Below are 9393 nucleotides of genomic sequence, written 5' to 3'. Positions count from 1 at the left end.
AAAAACCAAACACACTCTACCACTTTCTGTCTTAGTAATACTCCTATTACATAAAGAATTTAAGTACTTCCTCTATCCTTTCATGTATTACTGGGTTTTCAGTAGTATGTGTAATTGTTATTTACTTGTATTTTACTCCAGCATTTCCACTTTATTCCACAATTTTACAACTTATTTTCAGAGCAATTTTCCGTAGCTTTAGGTAGTTACTAAGGGATGTACACATAATCGATCAGTACTAGTAACCCATTAATATGATATATGTGGGCTTTAATACACTAACATATCTGCATAATCAGTACTTCCAATGCAAGGTGAAGAGCCGAATACTTGTAGCACCACTTTATTGTTGTCTTTATTGACACAGACGCCGACTCAACATCACGCAACACGTGATCAACAGTTAGCTTCAGAAGAACAGGTCACATGACTCATCCAGGGCGCGTCCACGTGCGGCCAATGAACGGCCCGGCGGCATTGCCGGAGCGTCGGGAGCGCGCAGCAGGTCACAACGTACAAGTGAAACGAGCCGCTCTCCCGTCAGTGACCCGGGGCGTGAACGTGGATGTTTCCCTTGCTCATCCCGTGAACCGCCACGAAGAACTCGTTTTTAGTCCATGCTCGCACGTGCTTGACGTAATCTATCGCCATATTAAATGCTCTGTTGCCCCTTGTGTTTGAGTGGACGAGCGGCCGGCGAAGGACTGACAGGCGGCTTCTTCTTTTTGTGTGTGTGCCAAGTGATAGACACGAGATACCGAGGCGTGTTCACGTACCGCGGATGTCCCCGGGAAAAAGAAGAAGAAGGGGCTTCCTCTCGCTTCACGTCGCGCGTGGATGTGACTCTGTGCCTCCGGTCGGGTTCGGGACCTGGCGAGTTTCGCGGGTCTCTCGCTAGCTGTTGAACGGCCAGATGAACAATGGCCGTTGAGTCCTTTTAGTTTTGCTCGCGTGCTTTAACCCGAAGGTCTGTGGTGCTTTGGGTTTTTTTTAAAGGAAAAAAAACTGCGGACATTGAACGCATTTTTTTATTTTTGCGAAGCCGGCGTTACGCTGGTTAAACCCGCAGGATCAATTCAGGCGCGGCCAGCTAACAATGCGGATTACCTCCGGACCCGTTTGGCTTTGTGTCAATACACACTGTTTGTATAAAGTTTGAGAGAACACCTGCTGGAAGAACACCCGGAACCGTTTTCTGTAAAAAAAATTCTAAGGCAGTCCCTTATTTTCATTGTCTCGGGGGGAGACGGTTCGGTGACGGGAGGTCCGGTTCCCGCATGTGCGCAGGCTCCCTGCTGTGAGACCGCAAACTGGCCGACAATCGAGCAACGGGGACCGCGATGGCCAACGACTCCGTACAAGTAAGTGGACGAAGGAGACCGTTGCTAGTTTAAACCACTGGCGCCTAACGTGTGTGTGTGTGTGTGTGTGTGTGTGTGTGTGTGTGTGTGTGTGGGGGGGGGGGGGGTAGTGACCCCTAGAAACGAAGCCATATCCGCATGGACCCCCTCCTCATTTCACATGGACTCATTTTTTCAGCCCGACCAAGAGGGACTTTTCCTTTTCAGATTTGCATTCGCCGACCGGGGGCTTGTATTCAGTATGGGGGGGTGAACCATTTCCTTTATCATTAGGTAATGTAATCTGCCCAAAAATAAAAAGTATCTTGTCACTTGGTAACTGCTGGTTTAAAAAATAAATAACCAAATACAGATCCATTGCACAACAGGTGAGAAATGACTAAGTGATGTCTAGATTCAAACCCAGGAAAGCCCAACTTTAAGGTCCCTGGTGGCTTCTCAAGGACCCCCCCTCCATCCCTCCATCCCCCCACAGGAACCACCAGCTGCCCAGTTGAATTGTAAATGGATAGCTTCTCTTGTTAATCATTTATGCTGGGACGCTTTCCGGGTCGTGCAGCGAGTGTTGCGTCGTGATGTTGGTCTCACTTTGTGTCCTTAAGGTGTTGTGGGTGCAAACACAGGGGAGTTACAGGCACATTGAGCTTTATTTTGTTATGAAACGACACGCTCCACCTTCCCAACTCCCATCAGGTGTTACTCATTCGAGGGAGCATTAAGCTGCTGGCTTTGTGTGCCGAGGTGAATAACGCCCTCAATTTCCTAACGATTCTTGAGCTTTTTTGTTGTTATTCTGCTCACAGGACTAAAGCTGAGACTGACACTTTAGTCTGGAGCGACACTCTGGTTAAAAGAAGCAAAGTGACATACAGGCGCACGTTGGACAAGTTGTTCTCCGAAGAACGTGCATATTTAGAAAGGTGTGTTTGCGCTGAAGGGTTTACACTTTCCTCTTCTTGGGTATCTCCGCATGACTCACTGAGTTCATGAACCAGACTAAAGGCCTAACTTGTTTTCCCACTTCCTATCCATCAGCCGCTTACGGATTGGTTTTGATACGTGAGGATTCAGACGTGGTGGCCTGGTTTTCTGTCGTCTCCCTGTTGCTCGGGAAGTGTTTCCATGGGATTCTTACGCCTTTTGTTTACTACAACTAGGTGGAGATTAGAAATTGTGGGGGCTTTTTTGTCCTCTGGTCGGTTCACAGCTCTGGTCCGGTATGAAATTCAACCTCCTGGAGCTGAAATAGTCAATCGAATAATCGACTAATTTAAAGAAACCTCAGTTGCAGGCTGATGGCGTTTGTCTCTGACAAGGAAGAGGAAGTGTTGAACTCCTGCACGTGCACGTCGTAAAATGTGCCACAGTTTGTGCTTAATTACTCTAGTGCTGCGTGTTGACTGGGTGCCATTTTTAAATGCTGCGTGCCGGGTTAGTTTGCCACTTCAACGAGGATTAATTCTAGCTTTGGTGCCTTTAATGTGTGTGTGTGTGTGTGTGTGTGTGTGTGTGTGCCCCTCCCCTCCTCTCAGGCGAGACGGCTGGGTCATTAAAGAAGTAACAGAAATCCCCATATGGGTTAAACAACCAGGGTTTGAAAACCGGTGCCAAAACGGATCGCTGCTAAACTTGGCCCTTGCCTCGTTAAGTCACCCCGCTCCAATGACCAGCCGGGGATACGCGTCACGGGTTGAATCAGTAACCCAGGGAGGCGGCTCCACCGTGCCACGCTGCTCTCCCAGTGATGCCAGTCAATGTTGATCTTCTCCGCACCCTGAAAGCACTTCCGGTGGTGTTTTTTTTTCTTCTTTGACCCTGAAGGACAAGTGGAGGTCAATGTCCCTTTTGGATCTTTGACCTACGGCGGGAAACACGAGGGGCTGCTGTCGTTTGGTGCCGTGTGGACAACACTGAAGCCATTACCCCCCGTCCCCTTTGTCCACAGAACCTTTCTTGCTAGACCGGGCATTTATCCCCCCACACCCCCCCCCCCCCCCCCCCCAAAGGTTCCAAGTAGATGTGGTGGATGTGATCACTTGAGGAGATTTATCCGACTGAGCAGGGCGCTCTGCAGCCCACATAAAGGCCGGACCCCCTCTTCTCCCACGCGCAGCAGCCCTCCCCAACACCTGTAAACGGCCTGGCATAGGTGACGTTCCTGGAGTTCCCCTTTAATCTTCCGTGACTGTGGATACGAAGTGGGCAGCGCCTCCCGCAGCGGGCCATTTGTTTGCCCCCTCCCCACAGGAAGACTGCATTAAACGGCCCCAACAGGAGCCTGAACCCGCCTGCGTCACACTTCCTGACAAAGGTTAGAGGGGAGATGAGGGAGGACCGGTGAGGGGGAGTGTCGCTGTGTTGCTGCTCCGTACAGTAAACTGTAGGGGTTTCTGTGCCTTTGCATATTCACTTGACAACTGAGACGAAAAACATGCATACATGGGCAAACATTTTCATGTTCCCATGTGCACACAATCCAAAACACACAGATGCAACAGCTGACACACACACACACACCGAGTCAGCCTCCTAGGAATGCATAGGAGTACTTCCAACAAGCCTTACCATGACGTAAGGAGACCGCTATTCGACGAAGGAGGCTTTTCTCCGCTCTGCCCTGTGGCCATGTAAGCAGACAGAACCTACAATGAAGCTCGGAGGAACCGTTGAGCAGAGAGAGAGAGAGAGAGAGCAAATATTCTCAGGCATCTGTTTAATAAAACAATGTCTTCTAGATCATATGAAAAAAACCCACCTTCATATCTAGATCATCATATGATGGCATCCCTCACATGGACAATGCTGTTTTTAGGCTTGTAACACATGATCATAAGCTGACATTGGCTCCACTGACTGTGTGCTTTATGTTGTGGCTGGACCCTCAAGGGAATTACTCCATTTATGAAACAGTGAGACTGTGTGGAATGGATTATAGAAGAGACGGGTCATATGGAGTCCAGCAGCAAACCGTCCCCCGTGCTTCTCTAAAATAGTTTGCTTTTGAAACGATCTAACGTGTCTGAATCAAAGCCCTTTTCAAGCACTTCTGATTTCCACACAACATAAAACAGTTGAAGTGGACCAGTGCAGAAAAGTCAGCCGAGCCGGAGTGTCTGGTGGAAACGAGGCGTCTGTTCTGGCACAGCCGTGCGTCTGTCCTCCGATGGACTCGGTGTCTCGGTCACAGAAGCTCGTCTGTGTGCCGGTCTCTGGCTTGGATGGACTCTCTCTGAGGGGCCGCTCATTGTTGAGGTGCATTTGTCATTACAACTTTGAAGAAACGGCATAGTTTTTAGTTTTTTTTTTCAGGAGGAAGGTTTTATAAATCAAATAATCCAAACACTTTGCAAACATCTGACGTGGAAGCTGAGACTCTGCACTTTCATTGCCTCGCTGTTGTGATTGTGTCGTGAACGCGCCAGTATAAATGTAAGTCGGAGGACTAGAATTCAAAGAGGTTTTGCTGACGAGGCGTTCCGCTGCGTTGTTTAACTCTTGGAATGTCTTTTCTTTAGATCAGATCACTGCGGCTGCTTAACCCTAACCCAGCTCGCATGTGGGTAAGGCGTTTTGCTTCGGGCCCCGGGGGGGTGGAGGGGAGGTCTAAAGGGCATTGTGCTGATGATGGGGCTCTACAGCCGCAGCAGTACAATAGGTTGTATTGTCTGCCGGATCACATTCAGTTCCCCGCGGGTTCAATTTCTTGGTCCTAGCTGGTATGTTGTGTGACCACACCCTCGCCATGCCAAGCTGCAGGCCCCCACCCCCAACACGCCGGGGAGGAAAGCCCTCGTGTGTCTTATTTGCCAGCTGAGGGTGTTTGCTTTGACGCAACCTGCAACGGCATGGCGTGTTTTCAGAGGGTTCGTGCCTCCGAGCTGCCGTTTCTCTCTTGCTGTTCTCCACGTTTTTTTTTTTTTTCTTTCTTTTTTTCTTCCAGCTCTCGATCACATCTCGCCTTCCCTCTGTGCAAACATCTCCTAAATCCCATGACCTCATAGCGATGTACCCCTGCATTCCTGCCTCGGATCGACCCCCGCCTTCCTCCCTAGACACACACACACACACACACACACTCTGACAGACCAGCGGCAGCGCCCGGCTGTCATCACACCATCGAACCCCACCAGCTTTCTGGGAGGGCTGGGAAAATAGGATTTTTCAGGGGTCACTTAGCTGAAACATAACTGCCACAGACATTTTCCTGCCCCGCTGTTCTTCCCGCAAAGCAGTTTGTAGAGTCTTCATGTCTGCCTCAGATTTTTTTTTTTTTTTACCATCTCTTTATTTTCTGTTAATATAACGGCAGTTATTCCTCACGTTCCCCCTGTCACACGGCCCGCCACCTGCAGCAGCCATGTGATCTGACATGCCTCGACCTTTGACCCCTTCCTATTATGGCAGTAGCCAGCCCATAAAATGGACAGTGTTTTTTTTTTCTTGTGAACGTCCTTTTGCAAATGGACCAAGTGAGCCTGGGAATGCTCTGCGTTTAACACTTCTCACTGAGCAGTCACCTGCTTTCAGTTTGCATTGAAAGGTCAAAGTTGTTTGTTTTAGTCTCAGGGAGGGTTTTCACTTTGAGGAAACATGCTCTTCCCCTAATAGGACAAAATATTTGAGGACGTTGAAGCCGACGTAATATTGTTAGAAATGATCACTAGGCAGCATGTTTTTCATAGGGGTTTAGTTTGTGTCTTTACATCTGTATTCCATTGCTTTCAAAGCGTGTTTGATGAACAATATGTGCACGACTTGGCAAAGTGCCAGTTACCTCCTCTTTTCTAAATGGAAAACATTTTGACCACCTCCCTCCTTGCCGCTCTGCAACTGTGAAATGCTGTCATCCCTCTGCACACAGAATGGTGATTTTCCCCACAGCGGGGGGGGGGGGGGGGGGGGGGGGTCGGCTGGTAAACGGGTTCATGAACAAAACGGGATGAACCAGGCGCGGTTCCCTTGAGCTGCAACCAGAAAGCACGAGCCGGTCGGGGGCATCAGTCTGAATTAAAGCTAAACTACTAAATGGTTTATATCCGACCAGGTTTAGGAGGCTTTGCTCCCAAATTTAGTTCCAGTCAACTGCTGCTTTATGCGGCTGTTACGCCTTATTGCTTTTCCATCTGATTCAATAGGTCACCCTGAAACTAAGAATGGGAGCATATTAAGGCTTCAAGTCCTTTAGAACGTGTTGGTTAGTGTTGCCGTGGAGCATGCACTTTTTTTTGTCCTGTTGCAGGATGTAAGGATGGTTGCCGAGAGTAAGCCGACCCAGTACGATGTGACATAAACATGTGTTTTTGGTGAGGAAATGAATTCCGCTGACACTACAGTGACGCCATGTAAAAGTTTCCCAATGCCACATTGTGGGCGCCAAAGAATCTTCTGACAAATGCAGAAACTGGGACGTGATGCAGGATGTGGTGCCCAATTAAAATGACAGACACCCCAAAAACTGCATTTAGTGTAAGTAAACGGTGGAGAAAAGAATAAGCAAATGTATGTCTGCTCAGAGCACAGAACTGGCTGAAACTCGTATGGGGGATAACACGATTAATATACTGCATGTGTTGGTGTAAAGCCGCAGCATGTGCTGTCTGCTAGTAAAGCAAATGCATCAGATAATCAAAGTTTCATAATCTGCAGCGTGCTTTTGTCCGGCCTGTTGACATGATGTGGAGCGGGTCGCCAGGCTTCGGTTGGCTCAATGGTTGCCAGATCTTCTTCTTCAAATGTATTTCGAATTAAATTAGCAAAACCTTTCACGTTAGTGTAAATGTGAAAAGGACAGATGGTGGACAGCTGGTATATTGATTTCTGGTCGCTTAGTCCCCAGATTCCTTTGATTTGATGCATACAAAGGGCAACTTAAACTACTAGCTATGTCATTTTGCTGTGTTTTAAATGAGGGTTAGGGTAAAGTAGTTTTCTATCATGTCTTGTTACTTCCTGGCCAGCATGCCACCGATAGATACAAGGGAAATTAGTCAATAATGCCTTTAGTCCCCAACTTATCTGCCTTTGTCACATTTTGTGACGAAACCCTGCTTCATACTTCACCACCTCCTCCCCCTTGTATGAGCTCCGCTGTCTTGCGGGCTATTTAGGGTGAGAGACTGAAGCTTCCTGGAGACTCACAATGTCTACTAACATGAGAACATGTCTCCAACATGACAGCTTGGCCAGCCGGGGCAACCGTTGGAGGAAGTGGTTATCACGGACTAGTTACCAGGGGCAACCAGGCAGTTTCTCCCATCAAGCTCTGCAGTGCTGAAAAGAGAACTGAAATGTAATTGAAACCAGCTGAGCTCCGCTTGCATAGGCTTGTTTCAATTACATTTCAGTTCTCTGAAATATGCTTTTGCAAAAAAACAAACAAAATGAATCTTGATACAGCTTAATCCAGTCATTCAAATCCTAAATTACACCACTTTTCTGTTCCGCTGGGAACATGGAATGTTGTGTTATTTTGGAATGTCTTTGTCATTACCCAGATTATTGATCACTTGGTAAACTGAAGTCATGTTCAGTTTATTTTAATTCAGAAAAGCAAGAGTTGGGCAACTTTTATAATAAAAGTAATTACTGCAAATGAGGGGCTGGGTAATTTAAAAAATGTAATTCAACATTTTTTGTAGACGGGATGCAGCACATGCTGTGTTTCGCTGCAAAGGCTGTAGCTCGCTATTGAAAACCCAATCTTTTTGACGTAGACAAGAAGGGATGCAGGGAAAACGCCAAAACCAGAGTCTTGAGAAGCTTCATTCATTTTAGAAGTGGACCTTTTTTGGGAGGGGTCATCATAGGACACGCACTATTTTGTTCAGCGTTCATGTTTTTGTTGTTCAAGGAAGATGTAAAGTTCTATTCACAAATGGATTAAGTCAAAAATGTAATTTTTAAAATTGGTATTACAAATTATGACGAAACAAAATGTTGTTCTGTCATATATAACGACGTAAATACAGTTAAATCACCCCAAAATGTCCAGTCAATTCCCATGCAAGGCCTTCACTTGACATACTTCAGTGTAGCACCATTGTTCTTTTTGTCCTATTTGACATGAATAGAAAACCAAACTCCCTCTCGGTGCTTCTTGACTGGAGTGTAAAGTGATCTACCATGGTGCCCTTCTGTTATCTTACTCCTCCCTCCAGTCCCTGCTACACGCCGGCTGCTCTCCCCCCCTCCCGCCCTCCCTCTTGTTTTCCCGTTTGGTTGTGGTTGGACCTCAGGGGGCGTCCTCCGCTGAGGATAATTAGAAAGAGAGCGTTTGCCTTTAGGTGTGGACCATCCTACCAATGGATACCTTACTGAATAACTTGCTGCTGTCTGCATGGTCCATTGGTCTACTGCAAAAACCCGTGTGTGTGTGTGTGTGTTGAAGAAGACTGTTTGGTTTGCCGTGGTTCCACAGACAGAACGTTTTATACATGTTGAGCGTCGAGTTGACTAGCAGCAGATTGCTGTACGATTGCTCGCTGATGGTTAAATTAATAATGGATATAATTCAGAGTAAAGTAAGGAAATGTTTTCCAGCATGATGCTGATAAGATCCTGGATTGCAGTACAAAGTTGGTTCATACCGTTTGTGTGGTCGTGTGCGTCACAGACGGAGGGTGTGACTTATAAGATAAAAATAGGCTGCGGGAGTTATTAAAGTTCGAGAGATCGAGTTGCACTGATAACTCTCGGCCCGCTGGGAGGTTTGCTACCTGGGTGGAGTTTCAGTCAAATCACATGTAAAAATAGGGGGAAAAGAACTCTAGCCAGTGTGGGACGGAGATGAACACGACAGGTTTCAAGATCAAAAGTAAAAGGTGGAGTCAAAGAATTGATCTCACCAGTTAACTGTAAGCTCGCGGCTACACTAGCAGCTCCTAGCGTAGCACGGTGGTGGAGGTGCATTATGGGTAATGTTTGTGCTAGGTATTGACGAGGTTAACAATGTGTGGAATATTAACATAGTCATCTTTGCTTGTGTGCATGTACAGTGCCTTGAAAAACAAGGTCACCAGGCTGATTTAACACT

General features: G+C 47.2%; 1 protein-coding gene across 1 annotated transcript in view; it reads left to right on the top strand.

Annotated features, from left to right (window-relative positions):
* The first annotated feature begins 482 nt into the window (after nt 1–482).
* The window catches only part of pkn1a (protein kinase N1a), a 33536-nt gene continuing 24625 nt past the window's right edge, over nt 483–9393 (top strand). The window contains exon 1 of the mRNA XM_040186786.2: nt 483–1361. Coding sequence (XP_040042720.2) covers nt 1341–1361 — 21 coding nt within the window. The 5' untranslated portion in view covers nt 483–1340. The remainder of the gene's footprint in view (nt 1362–9393) is intronic.

The sequence above is a fragment of the Gasterosteus aculeatus genome, chromosome 9, assembly GCF_964276395.1.
Source record: "Gasterosteus aculeatus chromosome 9, fGasAcu3.hap1.1, whole genome shotgun sequence".
In the NCBI taxonomy this organism is placed as follows: domain Eukaryota; kingdom Metazoa; phylum Chordata; class Actinopteri; order Perciformes; family Gasterosteidae; genus Gasterosteus; species Gasterosteus aculeatus.
This window is presented reverse-complemented; position numbering and strand designations above follow the sequence as displayed.